This window comes from Gigantopelta aegis, chromosome 4, assembly GCF_016097555.1.
Source record: "Gigantopelta aegis isolate Gae_Host chromosome 4, Gae_host_genome, whole genome shotgun sequence".
Lineage (NCBI taxonomy): Eukaryota > Metazoa > Mollusca > Gastropoda > Neomphalida > Peltospiridae > Gigantopelta > Gigantopelta aegis.
Window position 1 is genome coordinate 86,315,837 of NC_054702.1, and position 25,760 is coordinate 86,341,596.

The 25,760-nt window shown below is 35.3% G+C and overlaps 1 protein-coding gene across 9 annotated transcripts in view; it reads right to left on the reverse strand.

The window, feature by feature from the left end:
* The window catches only part of LOC121371298 (calpain-A-like), an 81,478-nt gene that overhangs the window by 26,183 nt on the left and 29,535 nt on the right, over positions 1-25,760 (reverse strand). For 5 of the 9 annotated variants that reach the window (XM_041497097.1, XM_041497094.1, XM_041497092.1 and 2 more), the window contains exons 2-11: positions 14,927-14,996; positions 14,072-14,324; positions 12,454-12,622; positions 10,705-10,785; positions 7,863-7,963; positions 7,289-7,366; positions 4,544-4,713; positions 3,181-3,344; positions 2,409-2,620; positions 945-959 (exon numbers count right to left, since the gene is read on the reverse strand). In XM_041497097.1, the coding sequence (XP_041353031.1) occupies positions 945-959; positions 2,409-2,620; positions 3,181-3,344; positions 4,544-4,713; positions 7,289-7,366; positions 7,863-7,963; positions 10,705-10,785; positions 12,454-12,622; positions 14,072-14,324; positions 14,927-14,996 (1,313 nt within the window). The remainder of the gene's footprint in view (positions 1-944; positions 960-2,408; positions 2,621-3,180; positions 3,345-4,543; positions 4,714-7,288; positions 7,367-7,862; positions 7,964-10,704; positions 10,786-12,453; positions 12,623-14,071; positions 14,325-14,926; positions 14,997-25,760) is intronic. The other 4 variants (XM_041497098.1, XM_041497095.1, XM_041497093.1 and 1 more) reach the window with 1 other exon arrangement.

The window sequence follows — 25,760 nt, forward strand, 5'->3', positions numbered from 1 at the left end:
AAACAATTAGTTATTAAATTCAGATTTCTAATACTGGATTATCAAAATTGAAAACAAATGAAGGCATAAACAATGTTAATTTTTTTTTGAAAATGACATTCAAAAATCTGTTAGTTCAGAAACAAAGTCAGTGTTTTAGTCAGTTCTGAATCAGAATTTAGTCTAGAATTTTAATCAAGAAACAGCAAACAAACTCAATTTTTTTTATTAAAAACTTTCAAAATGCAACTTTGTTCTATAAACACCAATGCCTTATTTAGTATCAGTGTGATGTAGGTAAGGACCATTTCTCAAGCAATGATAACTGGCAAGCAATGGAGGGCAACTAGCAAACAAGGGATGGACAACTGGCAAGCATAAAACATGAAGGCAGAGAATGTAAATCAGACAACTAGCATTTAGCTATCCATGATATCCATGACATCATGTATATGAGTGTAATACATGTACAGTTTCAAGTCATCTGAATTAAACTGTATTCTCATACTCAATGTAAGAATTTTAAAGGGTCAGATAATTACTTTGTATAATCTTATGTTAAACAGACATTACATAATAGTTTGTTGGGGTTTAAAAAAAAATTATTTACAATATTTTGAGAATATTTTTAACATATACCTTGCTCATTGCTTATAAATATTTCAATTAGAATTCAGACTCAGGCATGAAAAGCAAAAAAACTATCACACAAATTCTATGTTACTTGAATAGCTTCAAAATCTAGATGCCAAATCCAAGCAACAGTCACAAATTTTAAAAAGTAAAAAATATCTTTAAAAAAATCATTTCCTTTCTTTGATGTTCCTAATTGTTAGGAAAATATATCGGTTGCCCATGAAATCTGATTTACTTCACTGTCTTCTAAATGATTAAATAGAAATATAACTTTGCCCGGGTGTATTAAACATCAAGCACTTGCAATGTCAGACCAAACAGCTTCTTACCCACGGCTTTCCAAACTGTGTAAATATTTACATTTTAATACAAAAATGCCAGTAATAGTAAGTTACATGCAGACAACTCTGACCACATTTGATTAAACAAAATATAAAAATTATTATACATTGTAAATCCATTACAGAGGCAAGCAGTGAACTATAAACAAGTAGGTTAGCCAAAAAATGTTAAACTGTTTCAAATACTATCATCACTGTGTGAACTTAGCTGTCAGGCAGCAAAAAATCAAAGACTTCAGCTGTCTCAGAATTAACAGCCATTTTGTTTTATTATCCTTTCAAAAACAATCATCATTATGTTAATTTTCAAAATTCAAATAGAGGAGGGAAGGATTTAAAAAAAAAGAAAAAAAAAGAATTTTCAAATATAATTTTTATGCTTGTTTTCAAATTTGTTAAAATACATACCGGGTACTGCCTCCTAGTAAATTTACAACATAGTAAAATAATTTTTAAAATCATGCAAATTTGGGTACTAATACATATCAAATACAATAAAACAAATTAAATATAAACAAGGATATATCAGTACAAAAACTAGGCAAGTTTAACTTCATTTGCAATCCAGAACCTTCATTAATAAAAAGATTATTTGAAAAGAAAAAAAAAATGTATGTCATCATTAGTCAAGCAGGTACATGAATGCAATTATAGTTATTAATTTAAGCTCTGATGCATCACCACAACCCTATCTCTCTCTTACCAGTGTACAATGGATCAAATATATGTGTAAGAAGGATGTTATGAATTAACCCAAGAACTGACCAATCAGATATAAACAAAGTTTTAAAATATTGGGAATTCAATATTATTCGAAGACAAAGGGTACACAACTAAACCTGCTTTAAGCCAACCAACAAGATGGGACAGCAAAAAATATGTAAATGTTAAATACTAATAATCACGCCTGTAGAAACTGGGTTGGGGGGGGGGGGGGGCCTGCCCATCACCTGTTCCCCCTACCCCATATCTCGTGCCTACAGGCCTGATAATATATACATGCTATGTAATAGGGTCTCCATGAGTACTCGAGTACAGGCAGAGTCTAGCAAGACTCGAGTCCATTCACAGGACTCGAGTACCCGTATAAATGAGACAATGTAGGTCATTAATTTCAGCACTAATACTAATCAGCTATACAAGTTACACAATAATTATATGATCATTCACTAGTGTCTCTTTTTAATTTGGCCGTCCGTCCATCTGTCATGATACTGAACTTATCAACCGGTTCCTAAATGCAATACAGTGGCATGATTTGGTATGCATGTTCAGCGCTGGAATTTAGATGCATAATACTATTTTACTTTATTCCTTAGTGTCATTATCATGTAGTGTCGGGTACTCAGGTCTGGGTCGAGTTTGACCCTTGAGTACCCGAGTCCAATATTTTGGACTTGTGGAGGCCCTACTATGTAACAACTCAAAACAAACTAGCATTACAAGACTTACCCAGTGTCGTTGGGTTTTTCTGTGAAGATTCTCAGCAGAAAGTTACCCTCATTTTGTGGCTCGAAGGTAGAAGGAACAATGGCGTAGGTTCCTGGAGGAAGTTTGTGCCGTCCACACACCTCTCGCATGTTGATAAATGTCGGAGATTTGGCACAAGAAGAATTGTACTTGAAGAAGTTCTCATCCAGAGGGCCTTGGTTCTCATCCGTCAACTGAAAGTTAAAGTTTGTTTTGTTTAACAACACGACTAGAGCACACTGATTAATAAAGATTCAGCTATTGGATGTCAAACATTTGGTAACTGCGACACGCATCTGCAGCATATTTGGTAACTGTGACCAGCATTTGCACTTTTCCACAGACAGGACAGTATATATCACAGCCTTTGATATACCAGTTGTGGTGGTCTGGTTGGGATGGGTGAAAACCCCAGAAAGAGAATGGGTCCACCGAGGGGATTCGATCCTTCGTCCCAAACACCTAAGGTGAGCTCTATACCAACTGAGCTAGACCCTGCACTTATCTCTCAACTGAAAACCTAAAACATCTTTTTAATGTGCGAGATATGTAGCATAAGATATGTAACGTAGGTACATCAAAGACATTTTTTTATGAAACTGATGGCCAAAGATGAACATAGCGAATAACAGATTAATGTTGTAGGCCATCAGTTAATGTTATAGGCCATGTAATATAAACTCCTGAATATACCAGCGTTAGCAAGTGAGTCTAACAGTTGTTAATTATGGTATGTAGTGAGTGTTAGTGTAACCTTGTAGATGACGTATCCAATGGTGAGCAGGTCAAGGCCTTCCTTTCTCTTCTTGCGTCGGTCCTTCTGGAGCAGAGCAACAATCATCGTACATTCCTCATCCTCATCATCCTCATCAGGGTCAGTCAGGGTCACGCGGAACTGGGGGTTTGTCCAGAATGTATCTACAAACAGAAAACATGGTACAGTAAACATAGCACATGTAGATAGACCACGTAGATGTATCTACAAACAGAAAACATGGTACAGTAAACATAGCACATGTAGATAGACCACGTAGATGTATCTACAAACAGAAAATATGGTACAGTAGACATAACACATGTAGATAGACCACGTAGATGTATCTACAAACAGAAAACATGGTACAGTAAACATAACACATGTAGATAGACCACGTAGATGTATCTACAAACAGAAAACATGGTACAGTAAACATAGCACATGTAGATAGACCACGTAGATGTATCTACAAACAGAAAATATGGTACAGTAGACATAACACATGCAGATAGACCTTGTATAAAGTAGTAAATGGAATGAAATTGTAAGAAGACAAATAAAAACATTTTACAATTTAATAAACGTAACGAACAAGTCAGAGCACATGAAAACACAACCACAATGGAGGACTGCAGAATCAAAAACGAGGATATACGGTCTGCCCATGTGTGGGTGTACATTATACATACTTAATGTCGTATAGCATTATTGTTGTGCTAGCACAGTAAGTTGAATAAGACTAAGACCTATCTAATGGAGCAGCATACAAGCTCTCACAATTTTTACCTTCGGGTGTCAAAGTGTTTCACATCTGCAGTATGGAAAAAGGAATGCACAACTCTTTACACAGTGAAATGACTAAATACATTATAAAAAGGTCTCAGGTTAGCACATATTTTTGCCCGAATATCTCTATGTTTTCCCAAATTTTAGAATATGCTCCAGCACTAGAGGGGCAAATGCCCCCTGCCCCTCCCCCCTCCCCCCCCTTCCCCCTGTCTTCTACGTTTATGCTATAAAGTGAGCAAGGTATTTAGTAATGCAAACCGGCCTCAGTGGCATCGTGGTTAAGCCATCGGACATAAGGCTGGTAAATACAGGGTTCGCAGCCCAGTACTGGCTCCCTCCCAAAATGAGTTTTAACGACTCAATGGGTAAGTGTAAGGCCACTACACCCTCTTCTCTCTCACTAACCACTAACAATTAACAACTAACCCACTGTCCTTGACAAACAGCCCAGATAGCTGAGGCGTGTGCTCAGGACAGCATGCTTGAACCTTAATTGGATATAAGCATGAAAATAAGTTGAAATGAAATGTATTTATTAATGTAATGTTGCTGACTCGTTAGCAGTACTAACTGAGGAAGTTCCTGCACCCTCCAGCGTTGACCCTGCGGACCCACTCAGCATCGTGTTTACTCATCTCCCACTTCTTCTTGTCGCCCAGGTCCTCGTCATCCAGAGAGTCGGGCCCAAGATTGCAGATCTCCAACTTGTGGTAGTTCATCGAGAAGTCTTTGTATGACATCCTGCAACAATTACACTTCTGTTATAATCATTACAGTTTATAGGTATCCCATTTTTCTAGCCATAGCAATATGATTTTATTCATTTTTGTATGAATGTACAAAGATGTTGTAATGGAACATAATAGAGAATAACTAGTTAATGACGTCGGATCGCTGCTTTATTCTGTGAAGGTAAGAATGGGAAATTCGGTGAGGCTTGCCGAGCGGAATTTCTCATTCGGCCTGAACAGGATAAAGCAGATATCCAACGTCAGTAACTAGTTATTATTTTTATCCTGCAGACCATAAAAATTAAGGGGAAAAGCTATTAGTTCTGTTATTTCTGCCACATTGTACGATGACCTAGAGGTCATATGAGCAATTTTGTAATGTAGCTATGCGTGTGACATCATAGAGTGATGTCAAAATTCATAATCTGCTAGTATAAGTTTATGACTTTGCTTTAATTGGTCATCATAATCTGTCTATAGAAACAGTGGTTGCAGGATAACATCTAATAACATCACTTTATGCTGGTACTGGTATTGTGACCATCGGCTGGACTTATTAAAATTGGTTTTAATAGTGGGGTGGTCCTAATACCGAATTACTAACATTCAAAACAAATCGGGTACAAAATGTCCCGTAACCCATACCTTATTTAAATTCCATATACAGTGAAACTTCTCAAAATCGGACACTCTGTAAACTGGAATTCCCCCCAAACCAGACATTTTTCAGTCCTTTTAAAAAAAATCAGTACAGAAATTAACCTCACTAAACTGGATACCCTATTAAAACCGGACATTTTAATTGGTACACTGAGTGTCCGGTTTAGAGGGGTTTCATTGTACAATTTAAACCAAGGGTGTATTAACATTTACACTGGAATGCAAAAATAATCAAGTGTCAAACCTGCTTCAGTTGTTTGTGACCTTGGACCTGTTCTTTTTCTTAATTATTACACAACAGAGATTACCAACTATCTAGACAAATGATACCCTCCCGATGTTTTAGGATGTCCATGGTCTTAAAGGTAATAAAAACACGTGAATTCTGTCTCACTTGACTGACTGCAGCTAATCGTTTGTTGTCAGTTTCTATGAAACATAATTGTATAGCATTTGCTTTCCTCAAAAACATGTTACTCTGTGTCACTGTTACTTTTCAACATTACTGTGTGTAAGTTAAATAATAAAATGATTGTGTATCGTACTTTCCAGAAATTAACTATGACTATCTAGTTCAAAAGTAATACCTTTGTCTTTCGAACTAAATAAATATAAAATTATTTAATTGCTAGTTTAAGCAACATATATACGTGCAATTAACTTCAACACCATGGCGTGGACAACTGGGCAATATTTTACCTCATTATTTATTTGTCGCTTATGTGACATGACAAGTAAATGCGGTGGTCGCATTTGTGATGTCCAAATGCACTGAAAATGACCATTGGGTCTGTTTTTACTGGCCGTAATCCGTAATAGCAAGGTGACCTTAATACTGGGGTAGTTTTACTATAAAATAAGGAAATGTTCCGGTCTTTAAAATATTGGTCTTTATAGCGGGGTGGTCTTAGAACCAGGGTGTTTGTTTTACTGTACTTTGTATTACTGTGTGTTATTGTTGAAGAAAGAAAAAAGCATGGCAAACTATTATGTGATCAGCTTCACCAATTCACATTGTTGGCATATGCTTTTTTTATACCTAATGAATCCAAAAGAAGAAAAAAAGATGATCTTTAATAAAAAACCCAGGTTATATTTCAAACCCATGCTGAATGAGAAACCTATACAGGGTTCATACACTTAAAACATTTTAATTTTCCAGGATGAAAATAAAATTTAAGCACTATCCGGGGTTTTCCCAGGATGCATGTGAACCCTGTCTGTAAGCATAATAAGATCAAGATGTTAACAATATAATTAGTAACAGGAAACAAATATTTGTCTAGGTGTCAAACACATACTAAGTGTAACACATGAATTGAAATAAAAATAACCGCCACCCACTGAATAAGTTACTCTTTGGTTAACAGTGAAGGATTCTGTTATATGCAGGACATCATATACCATGACCTTTGGTATACCAATTGTGGAGCACTAACTGAAATAGGAAATAAACTGCCTGCATCTTCTGAGAAGGAATGGAGAAAACTTGAGGTGTTTTCTTTTTTATAGATTCACCTGTTCTTTTTTGATGTTGATAGATACATCACCTGTTCTCAACAAATATCCTTGAGGACAGGTGATGTTGAAATGAAATGGAGAAAACATGAGGTGTTTTCTCTTTTATAGATACATCACTTTCCTCAAGGGTATTTGTTGAGGACAGGTGATGTTGAAAAGAAATGGAGAAAATTTGAGGTGTTTTGTCTTTTATATACATTACCTGTTGTCAAGGGTATTTGTTGAGGACAGGTGATGTTGAAAAGAAATATACTAACAAACAACACACTGACAATAAAGCAGTGCAATGAGCACCAATTATCCAAGTAAAACTTGAATGGACGGATTGAGAGACTAAATGGACTAGATTGATGAACAGTGGTAAATGTATTGCAAGAAGCCTGTGGAGAACACATAGTACATACCAGAATTCACCATCATCGTCAAAGGTGAGACCGATCTCCTGCTTCTCTTCCTCAGGAATATACTGCCACTCAGGGGACCTACAAATAGAAAGGATAAATAAACCACACACATATATTTATATTAAGCAGCTGCATAAGGACATTTTAACAACTTGTTACTAACCTTAGTTCTTAAGCAATACATGAGGCTTTTACAGCTTTTACCCCCATTAAATTATACCTTATTTAACATTTTTGTGTGTAAATTATTAATTTTGACAAACCTAATGCATTTCTGATCACCCTGATTTCTGATCACCCTGGTGTTTGTCTATCTAAAAAGTCATTTTACATGATACAGAAAATGTAACAACAAATATAAAGATATTTGATACTATTATATTGTCTTATATTGGATGTTATGTTGGATCTCATATTCAGTTATCGTATTACGATAGCCATTTTATATGATACAGAAAAGCAACCACAGATATAACGATATTTAACACTACAATATTGTCTTATATTGGATGTTATGTTGGATCTCGTTTTCAGTGATATAATGGTCATTGGATTAAGAAAGCCATTTTCTTACTTGTCACTCCATGCTCCCTTCCACTCAGCCTCATTACCCCACGGGTTTCTGATACGAACCATCGGCATCTTCCCAGACATCCGCGGTGTGTTGATATCAACCTGACAAAGTAAACAAGACAAACATTATACATCATCTCCATTCATGAATGTCTTTTAACAGGGTTGTTACACTTGAAATTAAATTTAAAAACATTTCCAGGACTTTTTTTTTTTTTTCCAGGACATGAAATGTTCAATCAATGAATGTTTTTATAACAAATTGTTGTCTGAATTTAGACAGGTTATGAGGACAACAAAAGTAAAGATGCAAAAAAACCCAAAAAAAACCCCATACATTTTTGGCCTAAATATCCAGAACATTTCCAGGATACAATAAAATTTAATGTTTTTTCTAGGACACTCCAGGCCTGGATTTTAAATTCACAAAATTCAAGGACTTTCCAGGATGCGTAAGAACCCTGTTTAAGCAAAAAAACCCCCCCCCCCCCCCAAAAAAAAACCCCACCTTACTTTTTAGGTTCAGAATTGTGTTTTTTTTTTATACGAGGTCAAAATTCATGAACAGAATATAGACAAACTAATTATTATATCCAGCTGCAAAAGTCTAAAATGTTCAATCAAATCTATCAACTCAAATACCAAAGCAAAGCTGAAACCTTGTTCATGGTTTATTTAATTAAATTGAATACTGGACTTTACTGAATACACACCACCCAATTTTCAGTTGTTACATGTGTTAGGCTGCTACACAATAAACAATAACCCTAACACTTGTATACTATTTTTGGATTATTTATTGCCTACTGGAATACATCCAGTTATACAAAACCAGTTAAATGTATTATTATTGCTTCTCATATCCTTTTGACACAACTATAAATCTGACTGGTGTGTTTCCAATGGTGTTAGTGTATACACATTAATTCAAGAGCAATGGTAAATTCTTTTCAGCTTGTTAAATTTTACATAAATGTTAACATACATGTAGTTTGAATATGATCAGCATAACAATTGAAAACATTAAAAGAGCAACAGACCTACATTTAGAAACATTAACCAATTAATTACTTCACTAATAGCAAAGGGGATCATGCTAAAATTGGTATAATTCCTTGCTAAAAGAAATTAAAAAAATTCAGCCACTTATATGGATCATTTAAATTTCAAATGTTCATTTTGAAGATTAAAAAAAATATGGGAATCAAACAACAAAATAAATATCTAGATACATATTTCGGTAAAAAATAGCTGGGAACTTTCACTTGATTGGATGGATTGAGTTGTGTGATTATATCAAAACAATATTTCATAAGCCATCCAACAAAAGAACAGTGATATCAATTTAAAAGCAATAATGATCTGAGACAGGGATGGAATTTTCATCATGGTTACCAACTTACCGCTGATTTAGATATATCCTGTTTTAGCGTGTGTAAAATAATACAAGAATTAGTCTTAAATCATAACATCACAGAGTAGCTACACTAGCTCTGGCAAGTGAATTTGCAAACCAAAAGCTCTGACAAGTGGTTTTGCTAGAATATCCTTTGGCAAGTGATTTTGCTAAACGTAAGCTTTGGCATGTGGCTTTGCTAACTATAACAAGCTGCACCATTTGGCTGTAAGCTCTGAAATGTGGCTTTGCTAAGGCACTATGTGCAACAAGCTGCAGAATGTGGCTTTTCTAAATGTAAGCTTTTACACATGATTTTGCTAACTGTAAACTTAGCACATTTATTCTAGATGTAAGCTCTGCAATGATAATTTTCTAATCATAACTTGTACTTGTTAAAAAAGTAAAAATTAGTATAATCCTGCTCTTTTTAAACAGTAGAGAGACATAAAAAAAAAATTCACAAATGCTTTACATTCACACTGAAAAAACAAGTTAATTATCAGTGACAGCATTCTGACAAGTATTTTAAATGAATTATCAACCTTAGAAAAAATCCAGTATCAACTTCAAGACATGAAGGTTAGCTTGTAGTTTATGTTGTAGTAAAGAAATTGTAATATAAAAATCTTTTGATGGGAATTGTCTCTGAGATGTCTTTTTAAACAAAAATATCCTTTCATGACTAAGATGGTTTTACATATAAAACTTCACATATTTCCTGTTAACTTGTTTTAAGTCTGTAATTTTAAAATATATATTGGAGAACTCAAAAAGATATACAGTACAAGCTTGACGGCACACAAATACCTACTTCTCCCCAATGAAGTGTGGGAAACACATAGTTAACCTGTTATAAAACATCAGCTTACTTGCAGTGGTGGTTGGGGCAAACACATGAATGGTGAACTGGGTGCAAGATAAATAGAATATATAAACACTGGCTATACACACTGAATTTGAAATGTGAAACACATTACAACTGTTAATGTATATTCTCCAAAATAATTTATCATCTGTCAATGTATTAAAAAGAAGATTTCTTAAATCCCATTGCTTTATTTTTATCTTTAATGTATTGAGACAGTTTGTCAAATATGTAGCATAGTAAAACATTTATAATACAACTTTTGTGTCATCTTCTACCTTTGCGATGCTAAAATATTCAGTGGAATTGACATATTATTTTTAAGTATCATTATTAATGACTTAATTCAATTAATTCAATAATTCAATGAAAAAGAAAAATCACAAAACTTTCCTCTTTACTAAAAATAAAATAAAGTTTATGTCCATTACAAACTTCAGTAATAAATACAAATTATTATCAAACTTGGTAATAACAAGATAGCTGTTTTATTATCCTCTGAAATGAGAATCGTGTAATCATCAGAGAGTACCTAAGTTAGTTGTAACATATTGATTGATTGGCCGTCGTCTGGCTTACCAGCTTGATAGCCGTGACACTGTATGCATGTCCCACAATCAACCCATTTTCCAACTCAGATTCCAAAGCACTGCCTTCAGGCTGCAAATAAAAAAAATAAAAACTTCAACGCTCTATCAAGTTTTGACATTTTATTAAAAATAATATATGCAGTGAAACACCTAGATGTTCTACTAAGTAGCATAGGGATGTCAGGTAGACTCACCAGAATTATGACTTTATGCCTGCTGGGTATAATGGAATTTGTATAAAATGCATATAAAGATTTTTTATGCTTTGTTCTGTTCAATGACATCGCTAGGGCACATTGATTAATTAATCATTGCCTGTTGAATGTCAAACTTTTGGTAATTCCGACACCTAGAGCTGAATTTACGAAGCTTGTTTTTCTTAAATGCAAGTGTTTAAGCATTGTAAATGTACGTAGTTACACGTAAGTCTAAAACAGGCTTTGTAAATTCGGCCCTTGGTCTTTAGAGGAAATCTGCTTCATTTCTCCATTAGCAGCAACAGATGTTTTAACATGTAATGCCAAGTTATTTGTTTTGTGTGTTATATGGTTATAGAACAAACTATGGTCTCACACTCTTCAGATGCTAATTTCTGGGACAGTCTTTAGTCTAGACTACAATAGCAAAAACACAAAGTGTATATTTGATGAGATTCTGATATCGCCAATATATGGATATGATACCTGATTACCTGCCACCAATGCCAACTTCTTTAAATTATTAAAACAAATTTAGCAAATACAATTAAAACATCTAATTTAATAAAAATGCAAAAAGCCTCAAACTCTATATCTAAAATATTTGTATATCATATACCCAGAGATATTTAATACACACATATAGATGCCATTATAATTTTCTTTATATGAAAATGTAATGTCTCATATTGGGTTTAGGCTGGAGCTAATAGGCTAATAGGCTAATAAAATATTAGCAATTTTGCAAATTTACTAAAACAAAATCTGTCACAAATTTGACTTTCATTTAGCCAAACAGCAAAAAATGGAAGTACATCTATAAACAACAGATAATTTTTGAATGAACTTTTTGGTAAATTAGTAATAAAATATACTCTTCAAAAAAAGTAGGGAACCTGAAATATTAATGTTAATATCAACTATTAGATGTAACATGCATTTTGACCACAGACATCCTAGTAAAGAATGTTCAGGTCTGTTTATCAACCCACCGAAACACATTCCATAGTTTGCACGTGCATCACGCAGTTGCCCCATACACGTGCGTGGGGTGTCATTCTCGATTTTGACAATTTCCAGGAAGGTCGATTAATCACTGTGGAACATTATTTCTGTCAATCTTTTTCATTCTGTTGATCATACAGTTGTTATTGTTTTGTTTTTAGTCATTTTTATTGTTTGAATTTGCGATTTACTGATAAAAAAATTTCAACTTTCATATTTCACTTTTGACCCCAATCGTCCTTTAATTAAGATCTTTGGTGGTCATAAAACCTACTGTAATACTGAACTACCGGGTGTAATGTTTGCCCAATTAATTCACTATTATCATATAACCATTCCCCACAGCTAATATACCTTACAATTTTGGCAATTGTAAATTCTTATTAAAGTTCCCCTACTTTTTTTAAATAGTATATATTTGCCAAATTCAATTTTAATTCGCAGTTGGTGACTTGGTGAACAACAGTTTAAAACTCTGCTCATATGTGTAAGGAGAAATTGATTTTAGCTGCATGCAAGGGAGGTAAGTAACATACATCAATGGAACATCCCAATAGAGCATCCCTCTCGTACGCCTTCAGCATGATCTTCAGCAAGTTCGGTGGAGCTTTCTTCAGGTCAAACATCTCCGTGACACCTCCAGTGAAGTCCTCCATAGCCTCACTGGTGCTGCCACCTTTAAGAGACTCGTAGGATCCACACAGTCTGAAATGAAATGAAAAGAAAAGAGAACTCTTTTATGATTGACAAAATTTGATGAAGTTTGATCCTGAGACGAAAGCATCTCAGACAAGATTCTACAAACTGAGGTAAATCCCAACCCTCATATTTTATCTTTATTCACATGGAGAAAACTAATTTCATAAGTGTCTCCAAACTTCTAAATATTTCAGTATGCCTGAATAAGAAAATAAGTCACATACAATCCACATATCCTGAACTGAAATAAAAACATATAATATTTATCCACATTGAATGAAACAAGAAAATAACAATTGTGTGCTCACGTCAATCTAACTGAAATACAATCACAACATTGTCTATTACTTTGAAAGAAATATGCCTCTTCCCAGCAATTGTGTGCTCACGTCAATCTAACTGAAATACAATCACAACATTGTCTATTACTTTGAAAGAAATATGCCTCTCTTCCCAGCAATTGTGTGCTCACGTCAATCTAACTGAAATACAATCACAACATTGTCTATTACTTTGAAAGAAATATGCCTCTCTTCCCAGCAATTGTGTGCTCACGTCAATCTAACTGAAATACAATCACAACATTGTCTATTACTTTGAAAGAAATATGCCTCTCTTCCCAGCAAGGGGCGGAACATAGCCCAGTGGTACAGCGTTCACTCGATGCGCTGTCGGTGTAGGATCGATCCTCGTCGGTGGGCCCACTGGGTTATTTCTCGTTCCAGCCAGTGCACCACGACTGGTGTATCAAAGGCTGTGGTATGTACTACCCTGTCTGTGGTATGGTGTATACAAAAGTGGTGACAGCGGGTTTCCTCTCTCAATATCTGTGTGGTCCTTAACCATATGTCCGATGCCATATAACCATAAATAAAATGTGTTGAGTGTCTTCCCAGCATCTACAGTATGTGCCAAAACATTGATAGACATGAAGAAGAATGCTGCCACATAAAAATCTAACTTGTTTTCATTTTGTCAAATCTCTACGGTTCAAGCTGGTAAGATATACAAGCTCGTTAGTAACAAACCAATACTACGAATCAAAAGGAGTAATTAAATTCCAAGATCTTCACTTTTTTACTCATAGTCTTCAAAGGAAACCATCTACATTTTTTTATTAGCAGCAAGGGATCTTTTAGAATCACTTTTCCAGATAGGACCTTTGATATACTAGTTGTGGAGCACTGATTGGGACAGAAAACCCCCCAATCAGACAATGGATCTACAGACGAAGTTTGATCCTGCGACGAAAGCACCTCAGACATGCATTCTATAAACTGAGCTAAATCCCAACCCTCATATTTTATCTTTATTCATACGGAGAAAACTCCTTTGATAATTGTCTCCAAACTTCTAAATATTTCAACATGCCTCAATTCATCCGTTTTAAAAACACATTGCTAAATCACCCTTCAGAGAGAAGATATTTTGTTTAGCCTAAAAAAATAAACCTACTTTGCATAAGCTTTCTCCAGCAAGGCACTCCAGAATTCGTTCTTCTCTGTGGAGTGCATGAAGACAAGCTGACCACAGTAGGTGGGCAGGCGGTCATCGACCACCACCTCCACCCACTCCCCCTGGTGCCAGATGTTGAACTTAAACACTCCGCTATAGCCATCGGTGAAGTTCTGATCACGGGGAACCACCTTGTGAAGAAGTTTGGGGTTACACGTCAGGGAGGCCACTGCCGCTAACAACCAGCAATCACCTACAAGTAAAAACAACATGAGTGAGATAATCATGCCATAAAAGATCTCATTTAATATCCTGTGACTGCAGAATATATTGATACCATACTTTATGTGCTGTAGGATACCGGTAGATATCTTGATCATATGGTTTAATGTGGTTTGAAAGGCAAAAAGTTTTTAATGAGTAATATGATTAGAAGGTTTCAATAAAATGCATTACAGATTCTAAAATGGTAAAATGTTATTCATATTATTTTCTGCGATATCAAGGTATAAAACTTAGTCATCGAGGTACCTGCAACATAACATGTCTGATATTATTACCACAATTATCTTATAGCAGACTTTATGATAAAAGCAAACACAAGTTCTAGGCTTTTTGCCAAAAAATAATTTGATGGTAGGTAATACAACCAAAACATACCGTAAATGCCCCTACTTGGTGACTATGAGTTAGAAATAGTAATACTAATAGTAATAGTAATTAATTCCACTAATAAGAACAGTTATTTTCTGGAAAAGCTCATTTACTTAGTCTTGACAGCTTTTTGCTCTTATAAATAGCAATTATTTTAGGTTAACATACGGGATACCAATGTCTAAATATTTTAATCCTCACCCAACTCTCCCTGTTGGACATCAAAGCGAGTGGCTCCCTCACTAATAAACTCAGGATTGTCACAGATTTCCTAAAATAAAACAAAAATAAAATCACAAAATTGCAATACTATATGTACCAAATTTACAGGTTAACCCATCAAATGATGGTCATCTTTCAGCTACATGTACAGGTAAATTCTTTAGTGGAGTGTTAATCTGAATACTGGTGAATGCTTATTACATATCATACCTTGATGTATATATTATAAATGATATGTAGCAAGCATAGACAAGAACAACATTATACACATGTATTGCATATATCTACATACATGTACACACATGCACACACACACACACACACACACATATATGCACACACACACACACACACACACACACGCACACATTCACACAATTCTAGACCTAGGCCTATATAAAGTGTCATGTATTCATTGCCTAATGTAAGCTAATCTAAATATATTGCAGTGCTTTGAAATATATTATATCATACTACATAGAGCACTGACTTGCTTGAGATTTGACACACCATTTTACTAAACTTCCTTATGTACTTGAGGCGATCTTGGTGCTAAGATTTTAGGGATATCCACAAAAATGAATGCCCAGTTACCTGAAGTTAAGAATATATACAGGTTGTTTGTTTACTACTGGCTGCAATAGGTAAATAAATACAGTACAATCTCGTTGAGTTGAACTCGGAAGGGTCGAATACGCCGCAACGCTCGAACCAAAACCGAAGTCCCGAGTTACACTTACACGTTGTTGACTGAATGGTTAGGTTGAACTACCTGATGGATTGAACACTTTCTCGAGCACCGACAGGGTTCAAGCCAACAGGATTCAACTGTAATATCTAGCATAGTAGGTACTGGGTAAATAAAGGATAGGAAAATTTATTCAACAACTCCTCAGCACATTTCAAACCATAACTGTTTGGTGACAAAGACAAGAAATCTCTTGTTATCAAAAAAGTAGCACATTTTTTTTTTCCATTTATAGACAAGACAAAACATAACATGATCTTTGATTATCGATCATACCAAAAAAAGAAGAAGAAAGAAACAAAGAAACAAACAAAATTCCACTGAAGGCAACAGATCACATTTCAGGTAAGTGTTCTACTAATGAGATACATCTTGACCCTACAAGGTCAATAAATAATATTAAAGGCACAGACCCTAGTTTTAACCCGTTTAAAATGGACACAAAGTTTAGTTAATTTACAAACCTGTAACTCATTTGAATAAAGTTATAATAGAGTGAAAGAAGAGTCCGTGACCTTGAAACGGGAAATACATGTATCCTTAAAAATAGACTAGAATTCGAATCAATAAACCGCTACTTTTCAGTAAAGTAAAGTATTTTTTATTTAACGATGCCACTAGAGCACATTGATTTTTGTATCTTATGATCGGCTATTGGACGTCAAACATATGGTAATTCTGACACTGTTTTTTAGAGGAAACCCGCTGTCGCCACATAGGCTACTCTTTTACAACAGGCAGCAAGGGATCTTTTATTTGCGCTTCCCACAGGCAGGATAGCACAAACCATGGAATTTGTTGAACCAGTTATGGATCACTAGTTGGTACAAGTGGTTTACACCTACCCATTGAGCCTTGCGGAGCACTCACTCACGGTTTGGAATCAGTATCTGGATTAAAAATACCATGCCTCGACTGGGATCCGAACCCAGTACCTACCAGCCTGTAGACCGATGGCCTAACCATGACGCCACCAAGACTGGTATCGCTACTTTTCAGATGCATGTGCGTTTAAAAAAAAAATTATAAATGCATTTTTGTGGTATTAAAAACACCAGGATGACCAGAATCACTTCAGTTCTATGGAAATGGATAATCTAAAGAATAAAATATACGTCATGTTTGATTTCAGTGATCCTAAACAGCTCTAATAGTGAAAAAGATGCTGTAGTGTTTAAAAACTAGGGTCTGTCCCTTTAAGTAACCAAATAAATAACATCACAAGTCTGTGTTGAGATGAACTGGGGTAAACTGATATGAGTGGAGGTGAGACTAAGAGGTTGAGTAAACTGATACGACAGCAGGGTGGGAAATCTAAACATGCCATTATACCTTTTATTTTCCAGGTAACACAATAATATGATTTAATGATTATTTAGTGCATGACAAATCTTGTGATAGAAATTACAATCAACAGCTTTTTAGTTCTGTAATATAAGATCAGGCATGTCAGAGTGGGTTTGGGTATCAGGGCAGGGGGGGGGGGGAGGGGGGATTTAGCCCTCCCACAATAATTCTGTATTTTAAAAAAATTATTAAAAAAACTTAGCATTTAATTACCAGCATTTGTCATAATAAAGTTTACCTGCAGAATGCAGGAAATTGCATTTCTGGACATCAATTTTATTTATAAAGAATATGTCCCAGAATCCCCAAGGGAAGGAAGGAAATTTTTTATTTAACGATGCACTCAACACATTTTATTTACGGTTATATGGTGTCAGACATATGGTGAAGGACCACACAGATATTGAGAGAGGAAACCCGCTGTCGCCACTTCATGGGCTACTCTTTTCGATTAGCAGCAAGCGATCTTTTATATGCACCATCCCATAGACAGGATAGCACATACCACGACCTTTGATGTACCAGTCGTGGTGCACTGGCTGGAGCGAGAAATAGCGCAATGGGCCCACTGACAGGGATTGATTCCAAACCAACCACACATCAAGCGAGCGCTGTACCACTGGAGAATCCCAAAGGGAGTCAAACCATTTTAGCATTTTTTTAAATAGTAATTTAATAATACCTTGCACAACAAATGATTAAAAAAAAATAATATTAATATTTATAATTGTAGTGAATTATTTCAATGGATCCAACAATTAGGTACATATTCAATGTATACACAAGTATACCACAAATATATTATATGTTGTAAAAAAATGCATTTAAAAAGAATTTCATTTATCAGCATTTGTCTCGATGAATTTCACTTGTTGAATACAGGAAGCTGCATTTTAGAACATCTAGGTTTTTTTAAATATTCAGGGGAGAATGCCTCTAAACACCCCAAAAAGTTTGGCATTCTCAATCTCAGTCAGTCCCCACCTCCCCCACTTACAAAAGTTCACCTGTTTGCACCCTGTCTGAAAATACCATTTAAAGTGCAGGACCTATTAATAAAACATTGGTCAGGTTGACATTTAACATTTGATAAATGTCACACAAGCACTTACTGGAGTGATAATTTGGCAGTGTTTTGTAAGCAGTTTATAATTTTAACTATACACTTTAATATGAACACAAACAATAAATTAACATCTGCCAAAATTATACAAGTTATAGTTTTAGGAGTTAAATTATTTACATATTTAAGTGTACTGGTAAGTTTCAATTTATTTTTCTGATGGTATGGTCTCAGATATTTCAGTATTATAAATTATTATACACATGTATTAGCTGTATGGAAAAAGCTACCTAATTCAATATAAGACTAAAATGACAAGGCTTTATTTTGATGGGTATAATATCAAAGGATATTCACTTTAATGAGGGTTTTTAAATTCTATCTAAACATCATACAATAATCCCTTGGTATTTTATAACATTATTACAATTACATACACCATGTGCTTGACACCTTTATAACAGCCTACAGTATATATGTTTAACCAAGTGCAGGGCTGTTCTTGAAGAAATATTTCTTTCTACATTCTTTACCCAATCCATGGTTAATTGGTTTGGTTAAGATGAAATACAACAGTTCGGATAATTTAAACATTGAGTAAAACTACCATAGTACATATATATATATATATATATATATATATATATATATATATATATATATAAAACATAAAGAGCCTATAGCATTGTGTATGACGGGTGATTCAGATAAAATGTGAATAGTCAGTCTGAACTGGAAGGTTGGTTTGTAGAAGTATTTCACTGAAAAATTTCAATTCAGTTTATGAATGTCAACTGGTCCGCTGATTCAAGTGATTATCATATCAAAAATACACACAGGAATGTTCCTGTCAACATAATGTACATATACTGAAGGAAAAAAGTAACGGATCAGACAAATAGTAGGTCTCAGTGGTGCAGCGTGGGTTGCCAGCGCTCGGGGCAAGGCAAGTATTGTGCTCCCTAACCTGTGGACCATTAGCACTCCCCAAGTCCCTTCCACCAGTCCATAATTTTGTGCCCGGGCGATTGCCCAAGTTACACCACACGTAGGTGTAGGCCTAACAGCAAGTATAGACTACAGCCAAAAATAGACTGCAGCCAAAACCCCGAATCCATAGTGTCCTGGCAGTCAATATGATATTACTGGTATTCACTACCATTTGTAAGAAATACAGACATTACTATGCTGGTAGTGAATTAAATTTGGTCAACAATTCAATGTGTTCCCTTATTTCTTTCGATCAGTATTTTTTATGTCGAAGATAACCAAAATGTGATAAATCCATTTATACATCATTTTGAGAGAAAAAACATGGTTCTGCTGTAACATGACATAGTGTATGTAGTTACATAGTGTATCACACAAAGCACAGTTCAACATCTTGTTCACTGAGCATAGATCATGTTTTGATGGAAACTTTACTGTCATTGTTGTACGAACAATAGTTATATCAGGTATATCATGTGTTGGAAATGCATGTGTGATGTATAATGAATAAATAACAATACCACAGCATAACACAACACAAGAGTACCAGTGAGGTACATGATACCCCCATCAGGAGTTTAATGGAAAACCATACCTATATTAATGAATATGTTACAGGTATGATTCAATTCTAATTATGTTTTGGACCAACCACCATCCCAAGTTATTTCTACGTGTGAGGTTTGATGGTCCTGTATGCATCTGTATGCAACATATGGTCCGGACAAGGATTTACTGTTATGTGCAGTAGACTATGAAAAGTAGGTCACAGTGACCTAGTAATAGTACATGACACACTACCATCCCATATTGTTCCTACATGTGAGGTTTGAGCTGTGCAAAATTACAAATATTTGTACCACAGTAATTATGTATAAATTTTTAAATAAAAAGAAGAATATTAATTGAAAACAAGTTCAGGGTGGAATCAAAATTGTGAGGGTTATAACTATATAGTATAGATCAACATGTTTTGTCAGTAATTGTCAAAGCTTTATCAAACTATCACTTAGTTTGCCAAGATGCATATGAAAACTATGTGGTCTGGCATACTAAGCCATCTGTTTTGCATTTCGATAAGACAGAAATGGGTCATAACAAATGCATTAAATTCTTTTTACCATGAGTTAAAGTTTTAACACAAAATTTGACTACCCATTATGTACATTTCAGAAGATATTACATCTGATAATTGTTAGGTCTACTAACAGCAAGGAAATGTTTTATTTAACGACGTACTCAACACATTTTATTTACGGTTATATGACATCAGACATATGGTTAAGGACCACACAGATATTGAGAGAGAAAACCTGATGTTGCCACTTCATGGGCTACTATTTTCGATTAGCAGCAAGGGATCTTTTATATGGACCATCCCACAGACAGGATAGTACATACCACAACCTTTGTTACACCAGTTGTGGAGCACTGGCTGGAACGAGAAATAACCCAATGGGTCCACCGACAGGGATTGATCCGTGACTGACTGCACATCAAGCGAATGCTTTACCACTGGGCTATGTCCCATCTCAAAATGTAATAAAAGTTTTGAGGTCTTTTATTAGACAGGGGTGGGTATGTGCTATCCTGCCTGTGGGATGGTGCATATAAAAGATTCCTTGCTACTAATGGAAAAAAAATGTCCACATCCTGGAATGAGGAGACGGCGTAAGTCGATACTTGCGCCCATGACAGTCGTGTGCTACAACAGCTTGTTCTGAATGTGCAGTTAAAACCCATGACAGTCGTGTGCTACAACAGCTTGTTCTGAATGTGCAGTTAAAACCCATGACAGTCGTGTGCTACAACAGCTTGTTCTGAATGTGCAGTTAAAACCCATGACAGTCGTGTGCTACAACAGCTTGTTCTGAATGTGCAGTTAAAACCCATGACAGTCGTGTGCTACAACAGCTTGTTCTGAATGTGCAGTTAAAACCCATGACAGTCGTGTGCTACAACAGCTTGTTCTGAATGTGCAGTTAAAACCCATGACAGTCGTGTGCTACAACAGCTTGTTCTGAATGTGCAGTTAAAACCCATGACAGTCGTGTGCTACAACAGCTTGTTCTGAATGTGCAGTTAAAACCCATGACAGTCGTGTGCTACAACAGCTTGTTCTGAATGTGCAGTTAAAACCCATGACAGTCGTGTGCTACAACAGCTTGTTCTGAATGTGCAGTTAAAACCCATGACAGTCGTGTGCTACAACAGCTTGTTCTGAATGTGCAGTTAAAACCCATGACAGTCGTGTGCTACAACAGCTTGTTCTGAATGTGCAGTTAAAACCCATGACAGTCGTGTGCTACAACAGCTTGTTCTGAATGTGCAGTTAAAACCCATGACAGTCGTGTGCTACAACAGCTTGTTCTGAATGTGCAGTTAAAACCTATGACCTGACCTGACACGGGTTTCCTCTCTAAGACTAGATTATATAGATGTCAAAATAACCAAATGTTTGACATCGAATATCCAATGATTAACAAATCAATGTGCTCTAGTGGTGTCATTAAACAACACAAACTTTAACGTTTTCATTACATTTCATATAATAAATGTACAGCAATACTATTTGGTTATTCAGAAATGAAACCGTCATATACATAGCACTTTTAACTATATAACTTTATTTCCATGTAACCGACGCCATATAACCGTAAATAAAATCTGTTGAGTGCCTCTTTAAATAAAATATTTCCTTCCTGGTTTTTTTTTATTTCTGTGTAAAGTAGATTATAATTATACAATGTGAACAACTGCATGGATTGAATAAAAAATATTTAGAGAAAGTTATGTTTCATCTACAATACACTTCCTGAAACCAGGTCTAAAGTGTACTGTAGATGTTTTCACATTGATATCCCCACTTCACAGTGACTGAGCACTACCCTACCTATGACTGGATAGAGCGTACCTATGACTGGATAGAGCGAGTCTAGCTACACTGCCTGCAGCATATCTAAGTTCCAGACCAAAAATGGAATGCAGGCACAGTCCATTTGAGAGAGATCATATGTGATTTTCCACAGTATACGCTCGTTGGTCCTGCAGCAAGCCATTTCCTTTCATCATGCAGTTTACTTTCTATTTCACCAATACCAGCTTGGGGCAGTGCCAGAGCTCTTCACTTTATTAAAGAATAAAGCAATACTACTAATACTAGTTTAAATGTTTGTTTCGTAATGAAAATAGGACTTTATTTTGAACAACAATATGAAAAAGATGAATGATATTTGTCTGACAAATTCTTATAAAATTACAGTTTCTAAGTATAATGCATCACTTCGCAGCTACAAAAAAAATTAAAAAAAATTGTAAAACTTTTACCAACAAAATGTGTCTGTCTATAGATTTGCAAATATGTATATTATTAAAAGAAATTGTTATCAGCATAAAGTTAAAGTTAGTTTTGTTTAATAACACCAGTAGAGCACATTGATTTATTAATCATCGGCTATTGGATTTGGTAATTTTGACATAATAGTCTTAGAGAGGAAACCTGCCACATTTCTTTCCATTAGTAGCAGGGAATCTTTTATATGCACCATCCCACAGACAGGATAGCACATACCACAGCCGTTGCTATGTTAGTTGTGGTGCACTGGCTGGAACGAGAAATAGCCCAATGGGCCCACCAACGAGGATAATGAAGATAGGCAGAATGATAATTTTCTGACAAATTCTTTTAAAATGACAGCTACTTAGTAATATAATGCTTCTCTTCACAGCTACAAAACAAAACTGTGACATTTTACTAATAAAATGTGTGTATGGGAGATTCACATTATTAAATGAAATTGTCATCAATGTAATTTAATAATACTAGTATTTCAATGGGACCTTGGTTATCACAGAACATTAGAGCTCAATTAAATACATGTATTGCACATTCAAACATATTTTTTCCCTTGTTTTCCATTATTGTACTGTTATCTAGCACAGTATTATCACCAGTTAATAAATACTGAAAGAAAGAAAGAAATGTTTTATTTAACGATGCACTCAACACATTTTATTTACGGTTATATGGCATCAGACATATGGTTAAGAACCACACACATTTTTGAGAGGAAACCCGCTGTCGCCACTACATGGGCTACTCTTTCCGATTAGCAGCAAGGGATCTTTTATTTGCGCTTCCCACAGGCAGGATAGCACAAACCATGTCCTTTGTTGAACCAGTTATGGATCACTGGTCGGTGCAAGTGGTTTACACCTACCCATTGAGCCTTGCGGAGCACTCACTCAAGGTTTGGAGTCGGTATCTGGATTAAAAATCCCATGCCTCGACTGGGATCCGAACCCAGTACCTACCAGCCTGTAGACCGATGGCCTAACCACGACGCCGGTAAATAAATACTGGGACAAAACATGAACTACAGTCCATCCCAAAGGGAACGCCTTTTCTCATACCATGGAATTTACTACAAGTTATTTATTTCTAAGCCGATTGTTTTGTAAATTAGACACAAAAATAGTATATTTTTGTTATTTCCAAAACACTTTTACTTTTCTTTTTATGTCAAACCAAACTGAAATTATTTACAAAAAAACATTTTTGTAGGAGGATGGGACGGACAATAAGTTTTTGTTTTAATGGGTCAAAACTACAATATATTATGTGATATTTGTACTACAGTGAAATCCCTTTAAACCAGACACCCTTGGGATCCTATTTTAAGAGATATCCGGTTTAGAGAGGTTAAGTTCTGTTCTGGTTTTTAAAAAGGGACTGGGTAAAACGTCCGGTTTACAGAGGGTCCAGTCTTGATAGGTTTCACTGTAACAGTACCCTTACTCCAGAAAAAGTAACAGCATTCAAGTGAACCACAGCTTCGAATGCACTGGCCATCACCTGGTTGTTTCCAACATTAACAGCATGGTATTCTGATGATTTCTGACTTGTTAGACCCTAAAGGTCAGCCAGTAAACACCTGGCATTATGAGCAGATCCCCACAGACAAGGACATGAACCTGATACCATCATTACCAACTTGTAGTCAGGTATCACTTTACTGAACAATCAATACACACCCAAATAATCTCTGTCTCCCTGTCCATCAAGGGAACTTGCATTCTGTAACTTGCTCAGAATAGTCACTGATAATCTAGAAGAATTCACAACTTGTGTTAACAAAATACTGGGTGGATGAGAGGAGAAGAACACTATGACACTTATCTTTAGCTTATATTATTGTCAATCAATCAGTATTTATGGTACAAAAACGCCCCAAACAGAGCTGGTACAAAATACATACATATGATGTTACAGGACATACAAATCACACATGTATGCAACTAAACATAATATACATTTACATGGAATACTATTACTAGATTGTTAAAAATATAATATCATAAAAAAGAAAATGGTATTAATAATATAATATTTAGCCTAATATAGTACTAGTTGTGTTGTGTGGTCTAGAGCATAAAAATTAAATCCATTCTTACCACTGAGTAGCAACAAAGATATTTAAAAAACAAAACAAACACAGACAGTACATACCATGGTCTTTGATGCATACCAGTGATGGAGGATTAATTGTGTGTAATTGTAAGAATGAACTGTTTGCAGCTTTTAATCAGGGCTTCTAGATTGTGGTAGCCCCACTCCCATGGCTAGTGATGTTCAATGTTGGGCTAGTAAATAACTACTATTGCTATGCCAGACAGGGCTTCTAGATCATGGTAGCCCCACTCCCATGGCTAGTGATGTTCAATGTTGGGCTAGTAAATAACTACTATTGCTATGCCAGACAGGGCTTCTAGATCATGGTAGCCCCACTCCCATGGCTAGTGATGTTCAATGTTGGGCTAGTAAATAATTGCTATTGCCATGCCCGATGGCTAGTGAAATGTTTTTGGTCAAATGTTGCAGTTACGTCTATTTTGCAAATATGTATATCCTGTCCCCACCCCCAATGTTAGTGTTTTTAAGCTATATCTCTCTCTGTAGGTGAAATATCCAATTTTTACTATTATTTAGTCATTTGTATTGACTTGAGGTAAAGTAGGGCTAGTGAATTTTTAATCATGGCTTGTAAATTTTTTAAATCACTGATCCCATGGCTAGTGGATTTTATAAAAATTCTAGAAGCCCTGTTTTAATAGTTACTTCATATTACAAGCAACATTCAACAACTGTTAAATTATAAATATAAAAGGCTACAGTAGTGACTATGGATAGAACATGCCGTCCTATGTATGGGAAAATATATATAACCACATGACACTAATTGAAAATAAAATAGTCTTTGTGAGGGTAGAATATTTTTTTGTCACAAATTATGTATTACATTTTTTTTTTACAGTCAATGATTTGAATTCTTGCTATAGTTTTAACAGCTACTATAGTACTGTCGGAAATAGAAATGATTTTCGTTGATTATTTCTTACATATTAAACAGACAAATAAATATTTTGTAACTATCTATTTAAAGATACTCTACCTAATTTAGCATTTACTTGTTTTGGCTCTCATTGATATACAAAGTGTTGTTTACTCTTGAAATTAAAAGAAAGATGTCAGTAAACAGGTGATTTGTGCACTTTAATGGAACAGACTATAACACATTTTGGTCAATGTGTGTCAATTTCATTGTTGTTACAATAAATGTGAGGGACCCTTTCTGATAACCATGGTTTACCCCTATCCCTCCCCA